The sequence below is a fragment of the Onychomys torridus genome, chromosome X (assembly GCF_903995425.1).
Source record: "Onychomys torridus chromosome X, mOncTor1.1, whole genome shotgun sequence".
Classification (NCBI taxonomy): Eukaryota; Metazoa; Chordata; class Mammalia; order Rodentia; family Cricetidae; genus Onychomys; species Onychomys torridus.
In genome coordinates, this window is record NC_050466.1 from 90,579,342 (window position 1) to 90,604,958 (window position 25,617).

The 25,617-nt window shown below is 51.1% G+C and overlaps 2 protein-coding genes across 2 annotated transcripts; one reads left to right on the plus strand and one right to left on the minus strand.

Annotated features, from left to right (window-relative positions):
- Positions 1 to 378: 378 nt before the first annotated feature.
- LOC118574518 (uncharacterized protein CXorf49 homolog) lies at positions 379 to 4,448 on the minus strand. Its single transcript, XM_036175464.1, has 6 exons — positions 3,180 to 4,448; positions 2,456 to 2,612; positions 1,828 to 1,910; positions 1,518 to 1,563; positions 898 to 970; positions 379 to 812 (listed from the first exon to the last, which is right to left on the minus strand). Exons 1-5 carry the CDS (start codon positions 4,446 to 4,448, stop codon positions 930 to 932), a joined length of 1,596 nt encoding a protein of 531 aa, XP_036031357.1. The 3' UTR covers positions 379 to 812; positions 898 to 929.
- A 397-nt stretch (positions 4,449 to 4,845) lies between these two features.
- LOC118574568 (uncharacterized protein CXorf49 homolog) lies at positions 4,846 to 9,018 on the plus strand. The gene is made up of 6 exons (XM_036175535.1): positions 4,846 to 6,195; positions 6,763 to 6,919; positions 7,451 to 7,533; positions 7,798 to 7,843; positions 8,391 to 8,463; positions 8,549 to 9,018. Exons 1-5 carry the CDS (start codon positions 4,846 to 4,848, stop codon positions 8,429 to 8,431), a joined length of 1,677 nt encoding a protein of 558 aa, XP_036031428.1. The 3' UTR covers positions 8,432 to 8,463; positions 8,549 to 9,018.
- Positions 9,019 to 25,617: the final 16,599 nt, after the last annotated feature.

Here is a 25,617-nt window from a genome sequence, read left to right on the forward strand (position 1 = left end):
GTGCAAATTCTAGGCCACACCTCCCAGGGAGGGAATGATCTGGAAGGAGGTCAGGGACTGGGATGGGAAAAGACTAGGAAAGGAGAAAGGACTGCTGAATGCAGGGAACAGGAGGCAAAAATGGGTTTCCTGAAACTGTCCCGGGGGCGATGGCAGGAGTCAGGTCAGGGATGGGGCCTTGGGAAAGGGAGGAAATGCTGCCTGTGTCAGTCTTGGCCCCAGCGCCCCTGGCTAAGCTTGGCTGCGTGGAGCCTGCTCAGAAGCGGGACCACATCCCACTGAGGACTACTGTTCCTTTTTTTCCCACAAAATACTTTATTTAGTTTTTGGAAACCTCATGCATGAGAACTCTGTGTGTGGGGGGGGGGGGGGGGGGGGAGACAGAGTGTAAATGAGGGCTAGTGTTCTTTGAAGGGTGGGAAAGGAACAGTTTCCACCACCCTGTTGCCGTACCTCATCACCCACCGAAAGAGAAAGGGTGGACCATACACAGGACAAAAACGCCTTAGTGTGCAACAGCTGATCCCAGGGGTAGGCAAGGGGCAAAGTCAGGGGCACAAAGTGGGCTCTGGCTGGAGAGCACAGGTTCTCAGCTTGTGGGGTAGTTTCATGAAAATTCCTAGCAGTAGCTAATTTACAGGCAGGAAAATAACAACGGGATAATCTTATGCTGGGGGTCACATCAACACGAGGAATGGTATAAGAGGGTGGCAGCATCAGGAAGGCTGAGAACCAGTGCTGTAGAGTGACGGGAAAGGAGCAGGATCCGTGGGGAGTAGCCTGGCCTCTTCTGCAGGGATGCTGGGTCCAACCTGTCAGGCAGAGCAGAGTCAGGCCAGCCCTGGCTTCCTGAGCAGTCAGGAGCCTGGGAAGGGCTGTGGGAAGCAGAACACTCACTTCAAAGGGCCTGTGGACAGCACAGCATCATTTCAAAGATCCTGGAACTTTTCGTTGAGGGCCTGCATGATGGCTGAAACACAAGAGGTACAATGACACCCAGGAACCCTCCTGCCTGAGCCCCATTCTCTGTGCCACAGGAACTTCTGGCCAGCTGCCTCACTGCCCCCCAGCCCCTGTGCAAGGAGCCTGGGGACAGACTCCTCCACCCATCACCGAGCTCTATGTGGAAACGTTTTCTACAGGAGATCAGCGCGGACAGGCAGTCCTCAAACGCTGGACCACAGCAGTGCCAGCCCTACTTGTAAAACGAACAAACACGTGACAACAAACACCTCACAAGTCATAACTGCAGGGACTCCAAGGGAAACTAAAGGAGCACTGTCTCAATGCCCAGAGAGAAGGGAACCCGGGGGACTCATCTGCACAGCACACGGGACAGCACTGCTTCTTGGTGCATGTCCCTGCAGTCAATGCACACAGGGCTCCCAGCCTGGCCTGCTTGAGGTCAGCTCCCACAGGAGAACCGCCCCTCAGCCCACCCCAGTCACCTGCACCCAAACACTAGGCTCTCCCTCTGGCCCTGTTCCCATCGCTTCCCTGCCCTGGCTCGGTCATACCTAGTTGTTCCTTGAGTTCCTCTATTTCCTTCCGTAGCATCAGACACTAGCCCAGCAGACGCGGGAGAAAAGGAAAGAAAGAAAGAAAGATTATCACTCAGTGTCCTGGCCTTCTCTCTGCTTCAGTCATACTTCTTCCTAGTCCTCACACCTCCCACCTGCCACAGTCCTCTGACAGATTGGCTAAGAACCCCCAACAGGAAGGAGGTGTCCCCTCTCTCTGGAGTGTGGGATAGGAGTTGGTACAGGAGGTTAGCTGTCAGCTCAGGAGCTGGCTGGGGCTGGCCTTTGTGAGCTGAGAAAGCCATACCTGTTGGCAACCCATTGTTACTGGTGTTTCAGACTGCCTCTCTCCTGCTGTGAATGGGATATGTAGAGATGGTTCCTGGTCACCTGAAAACACACAGACATACACATGAGACAGAGAGGCAGAGACAGGATGCGACCTCTAGGTTTGTCATCCAAGTGGGAAGGGACTGGTGGGGTCTAAAATGAGACAGCAAAACCCTCTGCTTGCAGCCACTTGTACTAAGAGGTCCTCAGATCTGCCCAGCTCTCTTCCTCCTTAACCCCAGCCCAGAGACAGTATAAAAGCACTTGGAGCTCCTAAGACTGTGGCCTTGAGCCAATGCTCTCAGGACTATCAACCACAGCTAGATCCAGGAAGGAACTCAGTGCCTGAGCAGGGCTCACCAGCTCCCAAACAGTTTCTGGATTGGAACTGTCCCACCCTTCACAGTCATGCATCCCACAGTCCCACTCACTTCACAACATGGTCTGAGGCCAGCCCTGCCCACACCCAGTCTCCTGGGGACCTCTGCCTTCCTAGACAGGGAAGCCCAAGGAACAAGGCTGCAATCCACCAAAGGAACAGAGCCTGAGGCTTCCTTCTTTCCCCATCTTCCCACACTGCTGTCAAACCCCAAAGGTGAACTCACCAGCTGGTGCAGCTGCTCTGGGTCTGGCACTTCTCTGGCTCAAGGACAAGAACTGAGAGTTTCCTGCAACTTGAGGTGCTCTGGTGTTGGGGTCTCCACTGCTCATTTCTCCACGATGCGTGCACGTGCAAGGTTGCTCTGCCTTCTGTGTTGGAAGCTCACACAAAAATTTCTCACTAAGTACACGTTGTGGAGGGCTGAGGGGCCGGTGAGGGAACAAACTGGAGGCCTGTGAGGCCCATCCCATCTGTACTTTCTGTTCCTGGGTCAGCCTCAGGTCAGGAGGCAGAGCTCAGCCAGGAAGGGGCCCACAGCACTGAAAAGACTCAGGATCTGGCCTGGCTTCCTTGGGGAAGAGCCAGGAGGGAGGAATCAGGAGGCCCTTGAGACTGATTACACATCCAAGTTGTGCAGCCCACACTGTAAGAGCTCTCTGGACCCAAATCACCCCAACTGTCAGCCAGGCCCACTTCCCACCCCAGCCTGGCTAGAGTCAGGAAATGCACGGGGTGTGGGTGTGTGGGGGGAATAGTAACCAACACCTAACTGAGCCACCCTCACATCCACCGTTACTTACTACAAGGAACCCACACTGCACATCCTAATCAGGATGAGTGTCCACTGACAAGCCCCAAGCCAAGGCAGGGGCAGAGGAAGCAGGGCAATGTTATGTGCTGGGGAGGGAAAGGGCAGGGTGAGAGGAGACAGAGGGTGCTCTACTCACTTGGGCCTGTAGGCCAGGATCTCTGGTTGGGTCATTATCTTCTTTGGCCCCTGGCTGGGATTCCTTTGTCTTCCTTGCCATGGATCTCTTCCCAGTGCAGAAGGGCTTACATTCTTTGGGCCCCGAAGGCAGTGAACATTTACTGGCCTTCCCAAGCAGGGCAACCCCGGAGATTGGGGGGAAAGTGGCTGGTTCTACAGGAGCTGACTTAAGTCTCTGTCCCCATGGTGGGAAGGTTCTTCCCAGGGATCCTCTTGAGGCATCCCACTGAGTTGTCTTCTCCTTTACTGCCTTTTTTCTAGGGCTGGTCTTGGCAGAGGCACCTGAAGCAATAGCAACTGGGGCGGGGACAGCAGCAGAGGTGGCAACGGCAGCTCCTGGGTAGCAGGATCTGCTCCCTTCTTTTCCCCAGACCCCACTTGGCTTTTTCTTAGACAGAGAGCCTTCCAGCTCTCCCAAAGCCTGCTTCTCCACGCCTGAGCTGAGTCCTCTTGGAGTAGTGACCAGTAGAGAGGGGGGCATATGGACAAAACTTCCCCTGCCATGGACATTTGTGCGTCTGGCTGTGTCTTCCCGCTCAGTGAGGCCAGTGGACTTGGCCTGGCCTCCTTCTTTGAGGCAAATGGTCACCCTCATCATTTCTGTCTCACTGAATTCATCAGAAGACTCAGGGTCAGAAGACAGATACTGAAAATCCTCACTGGCTATTATCCTACTTGTGGCTCCTCTTCTTGGGGTCACCCAGGCCCTGCCCCGCCCCAGACCCCTGGGGTGCTGATGGCTAGCTGATAAGTGCTTCCCTTCCACAGAAGTCGGGGGCCGCATGCCTCTCCGGCCTGTGCCTGCGTCTGAGTCTCCCCAAATGCCCAAGGGCTCAGCAGCGCAGCTTTTTGGGGACGGATGTCTGCGGACACCCCAGGCCTCCCGGTTGGCTACATGCTGCCCGAAGCTTGTGCCCTCTATTGTCAGCTGTGGTGCAAAGTCCAAACTGTCCCCTCTCTCATCCACTGGAGTGCCAGGGCGACCTTCGCAGCCCCAAATCACTGACCTTCCCTCCATCTCATCCCTGTCTAGCCAGGAGTCATACTGGAAGGTCTTGGAGTCTGGGAGACACATTTTGTCCTCACTGCTCCGTAACAACCTCTCGTCAGCGCCAAGGCCATGTCTCCTCGGGGATCCATGGCTAAAGCGGCGGCGTCCTTCTGAGTGCTCCCCGCTTTCTGGCCCAAACCCGCTTCCCCGAACCGACACCTCATCAGGAGAGCTCATGTTTCCACCCCAGCAGACGCCGCCGCCTGAGGGGACGCTGTTTTCTCCCCTCACTGCATTCTCAGGTATGTCTTCGCCAAGGTAACCGCCACCGCCACAGACGCCACACGTGCGGTTCAAACAACGCGAGACTTCAGGCACCCTCGAGAGCCCTTCTCATTGGTCTGCCACTCAGCGAGCCACCAATCAGGGCGGCTGTTGTTTGGCCCTTACTCAAGGCCCTAGCCAATAGGGACGAGGGTGCCTAGTCCGCCACCATTAAAGGGCGGGTTTTGCGCATGACTGTGAGGAACTTTCCAGACTTCGAGGTCTTGCAGAGTCACACGTCGTCGTCTGAGCTAACCACTTGCAGCGCCTGAGGTGAAAGGCCTCGCTTTCTCGGTGGTGACTTAGCGACATGAGCTCCCCGGATGAGGTGTCAGCCCCTGAAGTCTGCGCTGACAAGGATGCCGCTTCTACCGGTGACATGAATTCCGGGGATCAGGTGTCCGCTCCCGAATCTGACTTGGGCCAGGAGGGCAGGGAGCACATAGGGGGCCCCCTGATCAGCCCTAGAGTACCGGGGGGTTCAAACCTCATCCAACCTCCTCTGGAGATTGGAGAGGGTGAGGGCGGCCAGCCGGGTATGGAAAGCTGCGAGTTGGAATCTGGGCAGAAATTGGAAGTGACAGAGGAAGGAGAAGGGGTGCTTAGGGACCCAGAAGGCCAGACCAGTTCCCCCGTGCACCAAGAAGAGGTCAGCCTGGACTTTTTGCCCCAGCTCAGTATTGAGGCTATGGCTATGATGCGCGAGCTGACCAACCTGCAGACCCGAAAAGTCTGCAGGTACCAGTCCCCACAAACCTGTGCCGCTGAACTGGCTGCCCTTTGGGGACATATGGATGAAGGCTCCAACAGAGGGCCCCTGTCTCTGAGCTCTGTAGAAGGGAAGCAGACCTCTACAGGCTTACAGAACCCCCGGGGCCAGGGAAGAGGCAGAGCCTGGGTGACCCCGAGGAGAGGAGCTACAAGTAGGATAGTGAGCAGTGAAGCTGTCCAATGTCCCTCCTATAACCCTACGTCCTCTGATGAGTCCAATGAGACAAGGGTGATGAGGGTGACCATTTGCCTCAAAGAAGGAGGCCAGGCCAAGTCCACTGGCATCACTGAGCGGGAAGACACAGGCAAACACACGAACGTCCATGGCAGGGGAAGTTTTGTCCATGTGCCCCCCTCTGTACTGTCCAATGCGAACCGGACATTCAACTCAGGTGTGGAGAAGCAGGCTTTGGGAGAGCTGGAAGGCTCTCTGTCTAAGAAAAAGCCAAGTGTAGGCTGGGGCACAGAAGGGAACAGACACAACTGCCCGGGAGCTACTTCTGCTGCCACAGCTGCAGGTGCAGCAGCCTCTGCTGCTGTCCCTGCACCAACTCCTGCAGCTTCAGGGGGCTTTCCCAAGACCAGTCCTAGAAAGAAAGCACCCCAGGAGAAGAAGCCCTTGACAGATGCCTCAAGAGCATCCCTGGGAGGAACCTTCCCACCATGGGGGCAGAGACTCAAGTCAGCTCCTGTAAGGTCAGCCACCCTTCCCCCAATCTCCGGGGTTGCCCTGCTTGGGAAGGCCAGTAAACGCTCACTGATTTCCGGGCCCAAAGAATGTAAGCCCTTCTGCACTGGGAAGAGACCCATGGCAAGGAAGACAAAGGAATCCCAGCCAGGGGCCAAAGAAGATAATGACCCAACCAGAGATCCTGGCCTGCAGGCCCAAGTGAGTAGAGCACCCTCTGTCTCCTCTCACCCTGCCCTTTCCCTCCCCAGCACATAACATTGCCCTGCTTCCTCTGCCCCTGCCTTGGCTTGGGGCTTGTCAGTGGACACTCATCCTGATTAGGATGTGCAGTGTGGGTTCCTTGTAGTAAGTAACGGTGGATGTGAGGGTGGCTCAGTTAGGTGTTGGTTACTATTCCCCCCACACACCCACACCCCGTGCATTTCCTGACTCTAGCCAGGCTGGGGTGGGAAGTGGGCCTGGCTGACAGTTGGGGTGATTTGGGTCCAGAGAGCTCTTACAGTGTGGGCTGCACAACTTGGATGTGTAGTCAGTCTCAAGGGCCTCCTGATTCCTCCCTCCTGGCTCTTCCCCAAGGAAGCCAGGCCAGATCCTGAGTCTTTTCAGTGCTGTGGGCCCCTTCCTGGCTGAGCTCTGCCTCCTGACCTGAGGCTGACCCAGGAACAGAAAGTACAGATGGGATGGGCCTCACAGGCCTCCAGTTTGTTCCCTCACCGGCCCCTCAGCCCTCCACAACGTGTACTTAGTGAGAAATTTTTGTGTGAGCTTCCAACACAGAAGGCAGAGCAACCTTGCACGTGCACGCATCGTGGAGAAATGAGCAGTGGAGACCCCAACACCAGAGCACCTCAAGTTGCAGGAAACTCTCAGTTCTTGTCCTTGAGCCAGAGAAGTGCCAGACCCAGAGCAGCTGCACCAGCTGGTGAGTTCACCTTTGGGGTTTGACAGCAGTGTGGGAAGATGGGGAAAGAAGGAAGCCTCAGGCTCTGTTCCTTTGGTGGATTGCAGCCTTGTTCCTAGGGCTTCCCTGTCTAGGAAGGCAGAGGTCCCCAGGAGACTGGGTGTGGGCAGGGCTGGCCTCAGACCACATTGTGAAGTGAGTGGGACTGTGGGATGCATGACAGTGAAGGGTGGGACAGTTCCAATCCAGAAACTGTTTGGGAGCTGGTGAGCCCTGCTCAGGCACTGAGTTCATCGCAGGTTCTAGATTTGGCAAGCAATCTTCCTAGGGGTATAAAGAGCCTCCAGGCTGCCTGGGAACAACAAGGAAGGAAGGCTCAGAGCTTATTGAAGCATATGTACCAACATATACAAGTTGATGCCAGCAGAGGGGGATGTCGCACCCTTTTAGATTTCACTGGACCCTGACAATCTGGATCCATAGCATGGACGCTGCATAATACATTTATTCATCATTCATCATTCATTCTTTCATTCACTTTATTATTTTCAGGTGACCAGGACACACCTGTGGGTCTTTTATTACCCCTTGAAGGGAGTGAACCATTATTACAAGGCACACCAGGCTGTCCTCAGGTATGGCTTTCTCAGCTCACAAAGGCCAGCCCCAGCCAGCTCCTGAGCTGACAGCTAACCTCCTGTACCAACTCCTATCCCACACTCCAGAGAGAGGGGACACCTCCTTCCTGTTGGGGGTTCTTAGCCAATCTGTCAGAGGACTGTGGCAGGAGGGAGGTGTGAGGACTAGGAAGAAGTATGACTGAAGCAGAGAGAAGGCCAGGACACTGAGTGATAATCTTTCTTTCTTTCTTTCCTTTTCTCCCGCGTCTGCTGGGCTAGTGTCTGATGCTACGGAAGGAAATAGAGGAACTCAAGGAACAACTAGGTATGACCGAGCCAGGGCAGGGAAGCGATGGGAACAGGGCCAGAGGGAGAGCCTAGTGTTTGGGTGCAGGTGACTGGGGTGGGCTGAGGGGCGGTTCTCCTGTGGGAGCTGACCTCAAGCAGGCCAGGCTGGGAGCCCTGTGTGCATTGACTGCAGGGACATGCACCAAGAAGCAGTGCTGTCCCGTGTGCTGTGCAGATGAGTCCCCCGGGTTCCCTTCTCTCTGGGCATTGAGACAGTGCTCCTTTAGTTTCCCTTGGAGTCCCTGCAGTTATGACTTGTGAGGTGTTTGTTGTCACGTGTTTGTTCGTTTTACAAGTAGGGCTGGCACTGCTGTGGTCCAGCGTTTGAGGACTGCCTGTCCGCGCTGATCTCCTGTAGAAAACGTTTCCACATAGAGCTCGGTGATGGGTGGAGGAGTCTGTCCCCAGGCTCCTTGCACAGGGGCTGGGGGGCAGTGAGGCAGCTGGCCAGAAGTTCCTGTGGCACAGAGAATGGGGCTCAGGCAGGAGGGTTCCTGGGTGTCATTGTACCTCTTGTGTTTCAGCCATCATGCAGGCCCTCAACGAAAAGTTCCAGGATCTTTGAAATGATGCTGTGCTGTCCACAGGCCCTTTGAAGTGAGTGTTCTGCTTCCCACAGCCCTTCCCAGGCTCCTGACTGCTCAGGAAGCCAGGGCTGGCCTGACTCTGCTCTGCCTGACAGGTTGGACCCAGCATCCCTGCAGAAGAGGCCAGGCTACTCCCCACGGATCCTGCTCCTTTCCCGTCACTCTACAGCACTGGTTCTCAGCCTTCCTGATGCTGCCACCCTCTTATACCATTCCTCGTGTTGATGTGACCCCCAGCATAAGATTATCCCGTTGTTATTTTCCTGCCTGTAAATTAGCTACTGCTAGGAATTTTCATGAAACTACCCCACAAGCTGAGAACCTGTGCTCTCCAGCCAGAGCCCACTTTGTGCCCCTGACTTTGCCCCTTGCCTACCCCTGGGATCAGCTGTTGCACACTAAGGCGTTTTTGTCCTGTGTATGGTCCACCCTTTCTCTTTCGGTGGGTGATGAGGTACGGCAACAGGGTGGTGGAAACTGTTCCTTTCCCACCCTTCAAAGAACACTAGCCCTCATTTACACTCTGTCTCCACCCCACCCCCCCCACACACACAGAGTTCTCATGCATGAGGTTTCCAAAAACTAAATAAAGTATTTTGTGGGAAAAAAAGGAACAGTAGTCCTCAGTGGGATGTGGTCCCGCTTCTGAGCAGGCTCCACGCAGCCAAGCTTAGCCAGGGGCGCTGGGGCCAAGACTGACACAGGCAGCATTTCCTCCCTTTCCCAAGGCCCCATCCCTGACCTGACTCCTGCCATCGCCCCCGGGACAGTTTCAGGAAACCCATTTTTGCCTCCTGTTCCCTGCATTCAGCAGTCCTTTCTCCTTTCCTAGTCTTTTCCCATCCCAGTCCCTGACCTCCTTCCAGATCATTCCCTCCCTGGGAGGTGTGGCCTAGAATTTGCACTTCATCTTTGGGCTCCTGCATAGCACTCCCCTTTGAAATGAGTTGCCAAGTCCCCTGACTTGCCCCTGGACCATTTCAGTAGAGGGTGGAGGGCACGATCACATGCCCGTGGTGGGTAGAGTGAGTGAAGCTCCAAAGACTGTGCCCACGGGCTGTGAGGAGCACAGAAAAGCACCTGTTTGTCTCTGGGTTGGTGGTGAAGAAGGGAGTCTCCAGCGGCTCTGCGGGCCAACAGGGCCAGTGTGCCAGGGCAGTGAAAGCAAAGGTTGGCACCCAAAGCTCCCTATCTTCAGGTCCTGGTCTGACAGGTGCTCTCATCCAGCCCCCATTTGAAACGTTCCAGTTTTGGGGAGGTTGGGGTATCTGTGTGTGAGAGATTGGGGGAGAGGGAGGGAGAGAGGGAGGAGGGAGGAGGGAGAAAGAGATAGAGAGGTGGGGGAGAAAGGGAGAGCGAGAGGAAGAGGGAGAGAGGGCGTGTAAGAGGCTCCTGTGCCTTGACATGTGTGTGGTGGTCAGAGTTCAAACTAGTCGGGGGTTGGTTCTCTCAAATTCCCTATTGAAAGCAAGGTGTGCCTTGTTTCTGCCTATGCTGTGTATGCCTGCCCAGCTGGCCCAGGAGCTTCAGGGTTCTTCTGTCTCTTTTCTCCCATCCTGCTGTAAGACACCTGGAATTATAGATGGGCATCTTCTCAGAACTGTCTCAAGAGTTAGTTATAATGGTGTGTGTGTGTGTGTGTGTGTGTGTGTGTGTGTGTGTGCGCGAGCGCGAGCACGCACGCTTGCATGGTAATGTGTGGGTGTTCCCACATCAGTGCAGGTTCTGTTGGAGACCAGTCCATTGGATCCCCCTGAAGCCAGACTTTGAAGCAATGTGAGCTGCCTGACATGGGTGCTGGGAAGTAAACTGATGTCCTCCAGAAGAGCAGCACTCTGCTCTTAACCCCCAGCCATTTCTCTAGCACTTGCATCCAGAGTTCACATGAGTTCCAAAGAGGGAGCTCAGAGTTTCAGGCTTGAACCATCTTGCTGACCTGTCTGTCCATTTGGGGTTCAAGATGATGCATCCACACACACATGGAAGGTCTTCCACAGGTCCCTGCTCACACTTCGCACATGGCACACACGTTTCCCACATGACATTTGTGTGTTCCATGTTCATCCTCCCCACTTCCTCCTGGGCTCGCTTTCTAACGTGGAGACAGACAGCATGGCTTCCAGCTTTGAGCTGGGACCAAGTGCCAGACAGGATCTGAGATGTGGGGTGGGTGAGGCAGGTGTGGGCTCTGCCAGCTTGCATTCCTGAGAAGCGGGGCTTTTCAGGTTTGATGTAGGATGCTGGTGACCACAAAGCATCTGGGCCCATGGACTCTGTCCCTTGCGATGGCCGGTTGTGCCTGTGAATCTGCGAGTGGAGTGCAATTGTCCTTGGCGTGGAAAGCTCTGACCCAGCGAGTGGCAGCAGGAGGCGACACCTGAGCCTGTGAGGGATCCAAAGCACACCAGGAGAGGGTGGTGCTGACCTTTCATTAGAGGTGGTTTTTCAGTCTTAAACCAAAGGAGGGCATGGTGTGGCACGAAGTGGAAGTCACAAAAGTCACTGTGTTAGGGCTGTCAAAAGGTTGGAGTTGCCAAAGTAGGCTCTGGATCCTGTCCTGGGCTGTACTATCAAAGTCCTGTCCTGAGGGGCTGGAGAGATGGCTCAGCCGCTAAGAGCGTGGCTGCTCTTGCAGAGGACCTGGGATTGATTCCTAGCAGCCATATCCAGCTCATAACCATTCCTAACTCCAATTGCAGGGCATCAGAGGCCCTCTTCTGGCCTCCTTGGGCACTAGGCAGAAACATGGTCCATAGACACACATGCAGACAAACCATTCATACACAATTACAACTAGAACAAAAGTGTTTTCAGTTCGGTCTTGGGCAGGGAAGGATGTGCAAGCTGCCTTCCTCAGATTAGCTGGTTTACTCCTGCCTGGGAAGCAGGAGATCTTGTGGGAGCTGGAACACCCGAAGGCAAGGAGAGCCAGGTAGTAGGCGTGCAGTGACCTTGCAACCTAGGAGGGTCAGCTGCCTTGCAGAGGGGGCAGGTCTGGCAGGTGCACCCTTTCCCACAGTGTCGGGGGTCCCCTCATGGATGAACTTAGGGAGACAGTGCATATCACCTGTGAGAGGACAGCCATTGATCCGAGAGCCTGAATGGACAGTGGGGACTTAAACCATCCACTCAGAGCCCCTCCCTCAGAAGAGGGTCTCTGTTCCTCTGGACGTGGCTCTCATCCTGAGTCACGTGGCTACTTCTGGCAGGAGTAAGAGCTGAGTGACAGAGGACAGACTCCACAGCTGGGCTTCTGGCAGCTTGCACAAGCAAGCCAGTCCGGGCTGTGGTGCATTCCAGCACCAGGCACTGTTCTTGCAGGCACGGGGCCGCCATCTCCAGTGCAGCTGCATGCTGAAGCCATGGCAGGACACCGACAGCCCTGTGACAACCACCTGCCAGCCCTGCTTCTGTTTTCTGAGCACACAGCCTCTCCCCTCTGCATTCAGACCTACTGCTGCTGAATACTGTTGTGTGGTGGGATGACCCTGCTGCCTCTAGAGAGGAAGTGCAGATTTCCAGGCTCAGGTCTGAAAAATACATAAACGTGGGGGGCCCCATTGGACACGAGGAGGTGGGGTGGTTCCCTTCCATCTTTTCCCCACCCTTTCTCAGCCAGAAGAGGAGTGCCCCAGAGAGCACCCAGGCTCTGTCCTGCCTCCTGCTGCTACTCAGCTCAGGGAGGGCCTTGCAGGGTGGCTGGGCTGTGTGCCTGCCCATGATTCTCGGGCACTGGGGAGCCCCTAGCAACATCCCACCAGGACTGGGAGCCAGGACTCCCATGAGTTCCTTTCCAAACATGGCCTGGAATGTTGGTGACAGAATAGATGGACCCTTCTCAAGGTCCAAGTAACACCTCAGAGCAGCCAGGCACTCCCTAGCCAGGAAGCCACAGTCAGCTGTGCAGAGACCCAGTGCTCTGCATATGGGGCTGTGAGGTGACAGCCAAGTGTAAGAGTCAGTGTGGCGAGTCCCTGCACAGATTGCTGTTGGCTGTCCTCAGCTCCTCGGTGACTCTTACCCACTTGACATCCAGTTGTGCTCATTTTCTGATAGTTCTTTCCCTTTCCACATTTCCTCCTCATCCACTTCCTCCAAAGGTGAAGCAAACACTCCTTCCTGTTGGCCACCTGTGGCCATGTGCCCTTGGAGGCTGTGGCCATCATGTGACCGTGGGAATCATCCCTGTAGTGTTGCTGTCACTCTGGTCTCCTGGGGACAGCGACAAGGACGGCCTGGTGTCTGGGCATGAGAGAGTCCCTGTGGCCATCGGTCACAGCAAGCAGCACAGCACTGGCAGCTTTGGAAGCCCTGTTTGCCACTCTCCCCAACCACTCTCCTCTCCTGCCTTTCCTGGGGTCACCTGACCTTGAAAGCTCCCCTGCCTTTCCCAAGAATCACTCACTTCCACCTGCAGATGAATGGTTGGTGTGACATGTGGGCTTTACTGCAACAGAAAGGTTAAACCAGCCGTGTTGAACATGCCATTTTCAAGTGCAGGAACCCCGAGCCTACGATTCCTCGGGTGTGCTTACACTGAGTGATCAAACTGGAGAATTATGTCACAGGTGCGGTGACAGTGCCTTGCACCCTCAGAAGTCCCCTCTGTGTCCCTGCTGAGGAGGAAGCCAAATATAAAAGGCCACCCCCCTCCTTTTTTTTTTTTTTTGACCTGAGGATCGAACCGAGGGCCTTGTGCTTGCTAGGCAAGTGCTCTACCACCGAGCTAAATCCCCAACCCTTTAAGTTTTTTCTTTTTCTTTCTTTTTTTTTTTTTTAGATTTATTTATTTATTATGTACACAGCGTTCTGTCTGCATATACCCCTGCATGCCAGAAGAGGGCACTAGAACTCATTACAGATGGTTGTGAGCCACCATGTGGTTGCTGGGAATTGAACTCAGGACTTTTGGAAGAGCAAGCAGTGCTCTTAACCTCTGAGCTATCTCTCCAGCCCCAGGCCACCCTTTTGTGACACAGGTGCCTGGCATGGGAAAGGCTAGTTTTGGCACAGTAAACAAATTGTTTGTTATGTGGGTCTGTCTGAAGGTGGAGTGATGTGGTCTACTACAGGAGGCGTGAATAACTGAGTTAATTAAATGCCACCCATTCTTGTTTTTTAAGAATGTGTCATGTATTTCTGTTTTCTGTGTGTGAGTGTTTTCCTGTTGTGTACCATGTACATTCCTGATGCCTGCAGAGGGCTCCAGAGCCCGTTGGATCCCTTGGAACTGAAGTCATGGGTGGTTATGAGCAGCCATGTGATGCGGGGGCTTCATTCACTCTTTGTCTTTTGCAAGACCAGCAAGTGCTGTGACCCCCTTACCATCTCTCTAGTTCCAAATGCTTAATAATTATAACATGACAATATTTCTTTTCTTTTTCTTTTTCTGTTTTTAGACAGGGTTTCTTTGTGTAGCCTTGGCTGTTCTGGAACTCACTGTGTAGATCATGTTGGCCTGGAACTGGCAGAGATCCACGTGCATCTGCCCCTGAGAACTGGGATTCAAGGCATGTGCCACCACCGCCCTTCTGTGGTGGTATTTCTTTAAGTATATGAGCTTTAAAAACTTGCAGACTTGTATGGAGTTGGTCGTGCAGGTCCATCATCTCAGCACTTAGGAAGCTGATGCAGGAGGATCATGAGTTCATGGCCAGTCTGAGCTATAAAGTGAACTCGTGATTGATTGATTATTGTCTAATATTTTAAAGTTATGTGAAGGTGGTTATTTGCTTGTGAATGCAAGTGCCTTTGGAGATCAGGGGGCTTTGGTGTGGGGGTGGGGGTTGATCCCCTAGGAGCTGTTGGAGTTATAAGAGGTTGAGAAGTGCCATACACTAATATTGGGACTCTGTCTCAAATCCTCTGCAAGAGTAGTGTGTGCCCCTAACTACTAAACCATCTCTCCAGACTCATTGAGTTCTTTATTTTATTCCATAGCTCATGTATCCCAGGCTGGTGTTGAACTTCCTAAGGATGACAATGAACTTTGGACTATCCTAAGTGCTGAACTTTTATGGGAAGAATACCATACCCAGGTCACCGAATGCTGGAAATCGAATCCAGTGCTTCTCAAATGCTAGGAAGCACTCTCCAGTTGAACTACATCCCAGGCAGAAAACCTGTTACTAAAATCATGCCAGAGGACTGGGCCAAAGGCTCAGTGGTAAACTGCCGACTGTGCTTGCATGAGGACCTGGGTTAGGATCCCCAGCACCTGGGTAGAAGCCAGGAGTGGACCACAAACATCTGCGGGCCCTGTGCTGGGGTGGAGGTCGATGAAAACAGATGGGTTCCAGGGGCTTTCTGGCCAACTAGCCTAACTTAATTAGCAAGCTCTAGGTTCAGTGAGAGACCCAGTACCGAAAAATAATGAGGAGGGTCTGGAGAGAAGGTTCATTGGTTAAGAGCATGTAGTGCTGGTGCATAGGACCCCAGTTCAGTTTCCAGCACCCACATCAGGCAGCTCATACCTGCCTGTAGCTCTAGCTCCAGGGCATTTGTCGCCTCTGGCTTCTGCCAGCACAGGCTCTCACACGAGCACACACACACACACACACACACACACACACACACACACACACACATGCACACACGCACACAGGCACGCACGCATGCACGCACGCATGCACTCCTAAACAAGCTTTCCAGGGCTAAGGGTGTACTCAGGTACTAGAGTGCTTTCCTTGCATGCAAGGAGGCCCGGATTGGTCTCCCAGAACTTTGTTTTTTTTCAGACAGGGTTTCTCTATGGGTGTGCTTAGTGTTCTCCCCATCTCTCCGTCTCTCTGTCTCTCCGTCTCTGTCTCTGTCTTTCTCTGCCTCTGTGTGTATGCATATTTAGTCATTCTACTGAGTTATTTTTGATACTCCAAGACATTACGATACATCATTCCTAAATGTGGCAGCATATATCTCCCAAGAAAAAGAACGCTTTCCCGTGAAGCTCTGATGCAGTCATCACAGGGACTCCTTAACATTGTGACAGTCCAGTTACCTCCTCTATGGCCTCGGGGAACATTTTCTCATCATCTCAGTGACCCCCCTCACAGCAGCTTCCTAAAACTCCTCTTTCTAATTCAAGGCCATGCGTCTGGCCTGACCACTGGCCTCTCCAGTATCCTTTAAACCTGACTGCTGCCCATAACGTCTCTGCCTTGCCGCACAGGGTTCTCAGTGCAGATGGATTGTGATGGTTTTGCAGGGAGCCTCTCCTGGTGTTAGTGTGACTGCTCTGTCGTGAGCAGGGTTATGTTCTTGCCAGGCTTCCCATGTGCACAACATGCTCTCCTCCAGCCTGCCTGACACCAGGATTTTGCCTTGTGCCTGGTACTCTTAACTTTTAACGTGTGGTCAGGGTGCATGGCCAGCTTACTCCGTTGGGAAGGAACTGGTTTCCCTCTGTATTCAGAAATGCTTCAAATGCATTTTGCACAGATACTGTGTGAACATCCAGTTCTCTCATGATACCTGTTGATTTTAATATCTGCATGATTTGTGCTAATTATTTTTTTGTGGCCATTGATTTCCTAAAGTGCCTTTGGCTCTGGTTTTCTTTTTCTTTTTAAATTGTATTTGTTTGTGTGTTTGTTTTGTTGTTGTTGTTTTAAGACAGAGTGTGATGTAGCCAAAGCTGGCCTCAAAGTTGCTCTGGAGCCCAGAATAACCTTGACCTTTTGATCCCCTGCCCTCACCTCCCCTGTTCGGAGATGCAGGTGTGCTTGAACATGCCCACCCAGTTTGCCTGTTTTCTTCCCGTGTCTCACCAAACCCTTCACCAGTTTCATTCTTTGTCAAAGCAATCAGTTTCTCCTTTCTTACTTTTTATTTGTTCGGCGACCCAGAATCCACAGCAATCCTCCTGCCTCAGCCTCCCGAGTTCTGGGGTTACAATCAGGAGCCACCAATCCAGGCTTAAACAACAACCAACTCGTGCTCGAGTTCTTTCTGTTTTGAACTTGTCACCAGGGTCACCGATAGTACCTTCCTCCCTGCCTGCTTCTCTAAGTGAGTTTCTGCTTTGGTTCTCTGCTCTCTCTTTCTTTTCTCTCTGTGTGGTATTGTGACAGGGTCCCAGACCTTCGAAGGCCCTGAGTCCTTAGCACAAGTGACTTAGCACACTTCCATGGTGGAAGAAGTGCCATTCAGGCTGTACAAGTCAGCACGTGGACAGCACCACCTGCCAAAACTAAAACAAAGGCCTAATCCATCAAAGCCTGTAGTCCTGGGAAAGTCTCTAAATGCACTAACCTTGCTTTTGGCTTCTGTAGTTCTTCTTCTGGCTAACTTGTTCTTGTTAACTGAAGTATGTCAACCCAGAATATGGTTTTTTTGCTTAAAAGCTCACCCTGAGAAAGGCTCAGGGCTGCACTGGGATCCCAAACACCAAGTGTAATTGCCAGCCAGCTAATAAAGACTTTCTATAGACTTAAACCACTTCCAAGTAGTCTTCTCTGGTGGATCCCCACAACATTTCTGGAGGTCCCACCCAGACTCCAGAGATCAGACCTCGAGACACCGGGACTCTCAGAGCCCCTTGGAGTGAGGAAGAGTGTGATGGCCAGGGGACTCTTAGGGGGTGTGCAACATGAGATGTTCCAGGTCCCCAGGGTTCCCTTTGATCAATTGCTGCCTAACGTTTCAGAGGGAGCAGACACCTGCAACCTAAAAGGAAACAGATTAGAAAGTTACCTGGTCTGTCCCCTCCAGAGGTGAGCTGGTTAAGGGGAATTCTGTTTGCACACATAGGAGAGGTCGGATTTAGCTGCTGATCCAGTGTCTGGATCCATGTGAGACATCACTGGATCTCTCTGTCTGGTCAGGTGTGTGCAGGTGTGTGATTGTGTGGTGGCTTCCCTGTTGTCTCGTCTCTTCTCTCTCTCTCTCTCTCTCTCTCTCTCTCTCTCTCTCTCTCTCTCTCTCCCTCCCTCCCTCCCTCCCTCCCCCCTCCCTCCCTCTGTCCCTCCCACCTCCCCACTCTCTCTATGTTTCTGACAGTTTTGTTTCCTGTATTAACCAGTGGCTTTTCTGGTGTGAGACCCTCCCTCCACTCAACTTAGGACCTGTGCCACTTCCTGCTGGGACTGTCAGTCAGGGATTTTTGAGCTCGTTTACAAATATCACCTGGCACCTTGATGGAAAACACAGTGTCCTCTGAGAGTCTAATCCAGTGAGTCCTAAGCTCCCTAATGCTGCAACCCTTTAATACAGTTCCTCATGTTGTGACCACCAAACATACAATTATTTTGTTGCTACTTCATAATTGCATTTTGCTACTGCTATGAATCATAATGTAAATATCCTGTGTTTTCTGATGGTCATAGTACACCTCTGTGAAATGCCAAAGGGGTTGTGACCTGCCGGTTCAGATGTGCTGTTCTAATCCAAGATCTTGACACCTGCTGAGAGACAGGTGTCCATAAAACATTGTGTTGGTCATAATGTAATGTAAAGAATTTAATGAAGACTGTAAGTAGAAGTTTGTGAATACAGGGGCTAATGAACTAACTGAATAGATAGTGTCAAGTCCCGCTCCACCTGTTGAACGGCTCTGAAGAGGGGAGTGTGGAACTGGGGAATAATAGCTATGAAATATAGACATAGATCAAGGAAAGGACAGAGACACAGGATAGCTACAGGAGGGCTCTGGGTTTCTTCAGGAGACACCTGAGTTTATTACTCACAGTCTTTATATACCTAAAGCAAGGGGGGGCAGAAAGACCTCCCACTTTCAAGAACATCATGGTTCAAGGTATCAAGTACAGTCATGTGTAAACACCTCCTTAGTACTCAAGACATCTGGTGACCACGCCTTAAGGCAAAGCATCCTGTAATTAGGCCTTGAAGTCTAAGACACCTGGTAACCATGCCTTTGGCCAAAACATCCTATTATGCAGCCTTGCAGGGGAAAGCAAGCTCGGACTCTCTGGCCTTGAGTCAAGATGAAAACAAGCCACAAGCTGGGGTCTCTGTGAGGATCTCACAAGAGAGTTCTTTTTTTTAAACTTTCTCTTTATTTATTCTTTGTGTCTTTTACATCATGTATCTTGATCCCATTCATCTCCTTATCCCTTCGTATCTGCCCTCTGCCCTTCAACTTCACCCTCAAAATAAAATAAAATAAAATAAAATAAAATAAAATAAAATAAAATAAAACGAAACAGGGGTGAATTAAAAAAATAGAAAGAGAAAAGAGAAAAATCTCACTGTGGAAGCTGTAGTATGACACAATATACCCTTTTGTCTATATTTCTTTGCTTGCAAATGTGCATTGCAAAGAGTCATTGGTCTGGTTTGAGGCCTCTGGTTTTTGCTACACCATAGATACTAGACCCTCACTGGGGCTCCTGTTGTTATTCCTAGCCTCTTCTGCAGTCAGATGACTATGCATTTGCTGTCAGTGGTGAGCCAAAGTGCTTAGTCACTTCAGGGCCTTATGTCCTACATAATCCATGTGCAGCATGGTCATGTAATCTGTGCAAAGCATGGTCACGTAATCTATGTGCATATGTGGTGTAACTACGTAAGCCCATATGGGCATGCACGAGGTGACTTGTAAAAGCAGACCACCCACTTCCTTTCTCTCTGCACGTTCCCCCTCCAGTAGGCCTACTCATGACTAGTCTTCTTCCCTAATAAAAACTCTTGTAGTGGGTTCTGTTGTACCTTGTGTTCTTTCACGCCCAGTAAACAATGCTGGCAAATAAATAGTATTGGTTCCATGACCAAACAGGCTCTCCCGGTGCACCCAAGCTAAGATCCTGAACCGAGGTTACTTCATCTACAACTGCCTACTTTCCATTTGCCCAGCCACCAGATCGCATCACACAATACCAGCTACTTTGATTGGTGAGTTTTCCCTTTACCAGTCAGCTAAAACACTTCCCTGGACCCATGGACACAACTGTTGATCATCTGACATCCTTCTGGTGTCCTTGGGAGAGGGAGTACCTCTGTTCATGGTCTTTATAGGCTACGGTTGGCCCCATCACTGACTATCACCCCCAGCCATTCCCCATAACTGCAGTCTGAGGCCCCGTTTCTCATCTCTCAGACCCTCATTCCCAGGCTACCACCCCAGCCCTTGCTCTTTGCTTGATGGAACACTGAGCGACTTATGCCATTATTGATCCTCACTTAATCTCTGGGACACCTGAGATATTATGGCCATTAGATCTTGTTTATTCTTTCATTTTTTTCTTTTTCCTCTCTGCTATAGCCATGGGAAATACGACTTCTAATCCCATAAGCCCCACATCTCCTCTGAGATGCCTTTTAGAAACCCTCAAACCTTTCAGCTTAATGCCCTACTTACAGACTTCTAAGCTTATGCACCTCTGTACTAAAAAATGGCCTAAATATCCCTTAGATAACAATAAAAATGGCTCCTTGGACCCTGATATGTTACAGGAGTTATCTAACTTCTGTCTGCGAATGGGCAAATATTAAGAGTTACCTTATATCCAAGCCTTTTTCTGTCTCAGCTCCAAACCCTCTCTCCTTGACTCCTACTCACCTGCCCACATGCTCCTAGCTATGCATCCTGAACTAGAGGACACTCTCACTACTACTCTAGGCCCTGCTAATGAATCCCTGCCTTTCCAACCTCCCATTCCTTCTTCTCCAGCGACTGTTCCTTTGGCTCCTCCAGCCCCCTTCTTCCTCTCTGCTTCTGGGCCTCTCTAACCACCTGACTCTGGCTCCTACCTTAACTCTTCCTGTTATGCATTCTATAGCTGCTAAGGAACCCCATCCCAGTTGAACCAACCCAGCAGTCATTCTTTTGTGAGAGGTAGGCAGTGTGGATGGACTGGTTAAGGTACCTGTCCCTTTCTCACTGGCAGAACTCTCTCAGATAGAAAAGAAACTGGGTTCTTATATGTCCAACTCACCTTTTTATTAAACAATTCCAATATATCACCCAATCCTATAGTCTCACCTTTCATGATGTGTGTGTGTGTGTGTGTGTGTGTGTGTGTGTGTGTGTGTGTATGATCCTAACTAATAGCCTCCTTCCTGAGGAGTACAGGCAGATGAGTTCTATCAGACTAATGCAGCACATCCTCCCAGAGCTGAGGCAGTCCCCAGTTGGGATGCACCATGGGGTTATAACACCTCAGGTGGCTCTCTAGCTAGGGATCAGTTTATGACCTGCCTCCTAGCAGGTCTTCATAAGGCTACCTTCAAACCAGTAAACTATGAAAAGCTTCAAGACATAGTTCAGGACAAACAAGAAAACTCGTCTCAATTTCTAGAAGGACTTACAAAGGCTCTCCTCCTACAATATACTAATCTATATCCTGAGAGTCCAGAGGGCAGACAGTTCCTCATGACCCATTTCTTTTCACACAGCTTCTCTGACATTAGGGCCAAACTTAAGCATCTGAAGAGAGGGAGCTTGGCCCCACAGGCAGAGGTCTTAGTGCTGGCTTTTAAGGTGTACCATGGGAGAGATGAGAAAGCCCATAAATAAAAATGCCAAATGCTGGTCAAGGCCATCTGACCAGTCGCCCAAGGGCCCCCAGGTCCCCATTTTAAATGTGGTCAAGAAGGCCATTGAACTCATATCTGCCTTGCCCCATGTGGGCTGTGTGGACCATGTCCAAAGTGCCACCAAGAGGGACATTGATCAGTTGACTGCTCCCATGCACCTTGTGGTATGGGGACATCAAACACAGTCCACCCTCCATCCTATCTCCTAGGCCTGGCCATGGTTGATTGAAGGTGCCCAGGCTCCAATTTTGACAATTGTCATCTCCCATAGCCTTGGGTAGCTGTTACAGTATGGGGCAATCCATTTCCTTCTTCGTGGACAAGGAGGCCACCTACTCGGTCTGAGGGAGTTTTGGGGACACACCTCTCTTCATCTTCCTATTGTCGGGATAGGGGGACAGCCTTACCTACCTCATTAGACCCCAAAACTGAATTGTATTTTCAGGGGTATCCCTCTTACACACACATTCTTGGTTGTGCCAACCTGCCCTGTGCCCCTGAAGGGAAGAGATTTTTAGCCAAGGTAGGAGCTTCTATTTCGTTTGATCCCCCATTCACCTGACCCCAGACTTGCCAGAAGCTTCTCTCCTCCTCCTCTTGGCTACCCACCCCACTAGCTCTAACATGTCATTTCCCTTGCCAGCCTCTCAGATGGGCCCCCAAGTCTGGGACACCCAGAGCCCTTCTGTTACAAGGCACCATTCCCCCATTGTTATTCAGTTACAGGACACTATCTGATACATCACCTAAGCTCAGTACTTTCTCTCACTCCAGAGCCTTAGGAGACTTAAACCTATCATTCTGACCTTCTAAGAAAAAACTACTTCACTTAACCTCTTCTCCTTTTAACACCCCTATACTTGCAGTTAAGAAGTCTAATGGAACCTACCAGCTGGTTCAAGACCTCTGGCTCATTAATTTTGCAGTGGTCCCCCTCTATCCTGTGGTCCCTAATCCTTACACACTCCTTTCCACTATCCCTTCAGGAACCTCCTATTTCTCAGTTCTGGATCTCAAGGAGGCTTTCTTCTCTATCCCTCTCAGCCCTCAGTCTCAAAATATCTTCACTTCCACCTGGACTGACCCTGACACTCACCTGTCTATGCAGCTGACCTGGACTGTCCTGCCACAGGGATTCAGGGACAGCCCACACCTATTTGGTCAGGCTCTAGTCTCTGACTTGCTCTCTTTGTCTATCCCTGACTCTAAACTTATACAGTATGTAGATGACATTCTGCTCTGCAGCTCATCATTACAACTTAGCCAAATTAACACCTCTGCTCTCCAAAATTTCGTATCCAGCCAGGGTTATAGAGTCTTGCTTTCCAAGGTCCAGCTGTCTGCTCCTCAGGTCACCTATTTGGTTCTAACCATTACTCTAACCCACAAGGCTATTACTTTAGATAGAAAGCATCTAATCCAGTCTCTTGAGCCCTCTCTACTAAACAGGAGATTCTATCTTTCCTAGGAATAGCTGGCTTCTTGCAGTTCTGGGTTCCATCTTTTTCTCTCCTTGCTCACCCCTTATATGAGGCAGCTCTGGGCACCCCACATGAACCCCTCATTCACCCCATTATTAAACCTTTCCAAAATCTCCAACAGGCTATTCTTAAGGTCCCAGCACTTCACATCCCAGACCTAACCCATCCCTTCTCCCTCTATGTAGCAGAGAAGGAAGGATATGCCCTTAGGGTCCTAGACCATCAGCTGGGACCCTCCTTTGCACCTATATCATACCTGTCAAAAAAACTAGACCTCACCACTCAGGGCTGGGCACCTTGTATTCGTGCTTTAGCAGCTGCTGAGCTCCTTGTTCATGAATCTAAGAAACTAACCTTTGGGTCACCCACCACTGTCTTCTCCCACCACAACCTATCCCTTCTCTTAACTTACAAAGGCTTACAAAATTTACCTCCTTCCCGAGTTCTTTCTCTCCAAGTAGCACTACTGGAAGATGCCACATGTACTTTCCAGTCTTGTCCACCCCTTAATATTTCAAGCCTCCTCCCTTGACCTAACCCTGACCATTCTCCATCTCTTTCCTGCACTGAAACCTTAGAGGAACTATTACCCCACCCGTCACATATATAGGAGGGCACATTGCCTCAGGCCGTTTATACCTGGTATACAGATGTCAGCTCCTTTTTACATGAGGGGGCTTATAAAGTGGGCTGTGCCATAGTGTCAGAAATTGGGGTAGTAAAAGCACAGGCATTACCCACACACACCACTAACCAACAGGCTGAACTAATAGCTCTAACCTGTGCCTTCCAATTAGCACAGGGACAACTGCTAAATGTTTTTTTTTAAAAAATACATTTATTTATTAAATTTTTTTATTTTACACACCAACCCCAGTTCCCCCTCCCTCCCCTTCTCCCGCCTCCTCACCTCCCTTCCACTCTACCCCCATCCACTTCTCAGAGTGGGTAAGACCTCCCATGGTAGTCAACAAAGTCTGGCATACCAAGTTGAAGGAGAGCCTAGCCCCTCCCCATTGTATCAAGGCTGAGCAAGGTATCCCACCACAGGGAATGGGCTCCAAAAAGTCAGTTCATGCACCTGGGATAAGTCCTGGTCCTGCTGCCAGGGACCCCACAAACAGATCAAGCCACACAACTGTCACCCACATTCAGTGGGCCTAGTTTGGTCCCATGCAGGTTCCCAGGCTGTCAGTCTAGAGTCAGTGAGCTCCAACTAGCGCCAGTCAGCTGTCTCTGTGAGTTTCCCCATCATGTTCTTGACCTTCTCCCCCCCCCCCCCCCCCCCCCCCCGTTCTTCTTCTTTTTTGAATGCCGAACCCTGGAGGACAGAAGTTCGCTTCTGATGGTTTTTTTTTGTTTGTTTGTTTTTGTTTTTGTTTTTGGGGCTGAGGACCAAACCCAGAGCCTTGTGCTTGCCAGGCAAGCACTCTACCACTGAGCTAAATCCCCACCCCTGCTTCTGATGTTTTACAATCTTGCATCTAAGCTGTTAATGCCCAATATGCTGGATACACAGACCAGGAGCTTCCCTTAAGCATTCAGGAGGGTGGAATCTCAAAGGGAATTAGCATAGGGAGGATGTCAAGGTCAAGGTCAGCAAGCAAGGCAACAGTTACTCAAAACGGGGGCCAGGGACCTATAGGTCCCCCACTTTTACTAAAAAAAATGAGCTTCTGACTTAGGTTGTGTGGGACGTCAGCAGGTCACCTTACCCGTCATGGAGACACCTGTCCAGGCCACACAGGCTCTCTGTTTTAGGTTGGTGGGTACCCCCACACACCAGGCATTATCCATCTCTGAATACTCATTATCATACAGGGTCAATCGTGTGAGAGCTGCAGAGTTAACTGTTGCCAAAGATCTCTAAGTGGTGCTGGGTTTGCAATCTGTGTGTTTGACACAGAAAAAGACCAACAGAAATCTTAACCCACCCATAGCTGGTAGGCTAAAGGCAACTGAGCCATTCCCTTCCTTAATGAGCCTTACTGCAAACTGGAGTCCTTGTAAGATGGTATCCTGAGAGCAAATGGAACTTGAGTTTGTAAATTTATGACTGGCAGCTTGATTTTACCCACATGCCCACTAATAGAAAGGCTCCATTATCTCTTAACTCTTATTGACAGCTTTACAGGATGGATGCATTCTCCACCTCCAAAGAAACAGTAGAGGTGATGGTTCAGGTACTCCTGAAGAACACATCGTTCATCAATTTGGTGTGTCACCACCCCAAGCTCCTGGGACAAGAGTGCTGCTACCATCTTTCCAGGCTCGAGCGGGAGCCTATTGTCAATGTTGTGAAAAGGTGGGTTTGATCCAAGGTGCCCCAGGGCAGGTGAGACATGCCATGCAGTGAAAAGTTACTCACATGGCAGAAGCAACATCCATGTGGCAAGTTTTGTTATTAAAGGGAGAGGAGAGACGGAGGGAGGAGAGGGAGAGAGAGAGGAGAGGGAGAGAGAGAGAAAGGGTTTTTTCCTCTTAAGGAGCCTTTAATGTAAGATGACATCAGAATGCTGGGCGGGTCCCAAGGGGTGGGTCAGAATACTAACATTCCTCCATTTTGATTATTATAAAAAGGTGAGTTATGGATAGCAAGTGGGGAGGATGAGGGCTCTGAATTCTCAAGACTGCTTCCTACTGATGAGGGGCAAAGTGAGGAAGGGAGAAGTTGGGAGTCAGGCCTGGTGGGAGGTATGAGTGAAGAAGCATTCAATTACCTATCATTATGGAGACCTCAGGCATCTGATCTTCGAGGGAGCTAAGAAGGCAGGTTACAGCAGTGATGTTCCAGGAGCTTGGGGGAGTGGCACACCAAATCAGGAGTACAGGAGCTATCAAATCTGCTGTTTCTCTGGAGGTGGAATGCCTCCATTCATCCTGTAAAAAGTGTCAACGAATTAGGAGATAACAGATTTTATGAGTGGGCATGTGGGTGAAGTTAACCTGTCAGTATTTGACTGGTTGGCATTGTTGGTGGTGGTTGGCATCCTCAGAGATGGTGCAGGGGCTGGCCTATCTGAAGGACTTCCTGCGGATTGGTCCTGGCACGAGTCTGGCAGGAGGAGTGAAACTGCAGAATGTGCTGGAAAATGGGTGGTGTCAAATGGGCTCTGGAGACGCAGTTTTCATCAGACCAGATGTCTTGATACAGTAGCAGAACTTTTCCCAGGAACCTGCAGGTGTCTGTA

What these genes read in the sequence shown, in the direction of transcription:
- LOC118574568 (XM_036175535.1), top strand. Translation starts at nt 4,846, where the DNA reads ATGAGCTCCCCGGATGAGGTGTCAGCCCCTGAAGTCTGCGCTGACAAG. An exon ending in ATCCTGGCCTGCAGGCCCAA is followed by an intron (nt 6,196 to 6,762) that starts GTGAGTAGAGCA and finishes TTTTTGTGTGAG; the next exon opens with CTTCCAACACAGAAGGCAGA. An exon ending in GGAACTCAAGGAACAACTAG is followed by an intron (nt 7,844 to 8,390) that starts GTATGACCGAGC and finishes CTTGTGTTTCAG; the next exon opens with CCATCATGCAGGCCCTCAAC.
- LOC118574518 (XM_036175464.1), bottom strand. Translation starts at nt 4,448, where the DNA reads ATGAGCTCTCCTGATGAGGTGTCGGTTCGGGGAAGCGGGTTTGGGCCA. An exon ending in ATCCTGGCCTACAGGCCCAA is followed by an intron (nt 2,613 to 3,179) that starts GTGAGTAGAGCA and finishes TTTTTGTGTGAG; the next exon opens with CTTCCAACACAGAAGGCAGA. An exon ending in TAACAATGGGTTGCCAACAG is followed by an intron (nt 1,564 to 1,827) that starts GTATGGCTTTCT and finishes CTGCTGGGCTAG; the next exon opens with TGTCTGATGCTACGGAAGGA.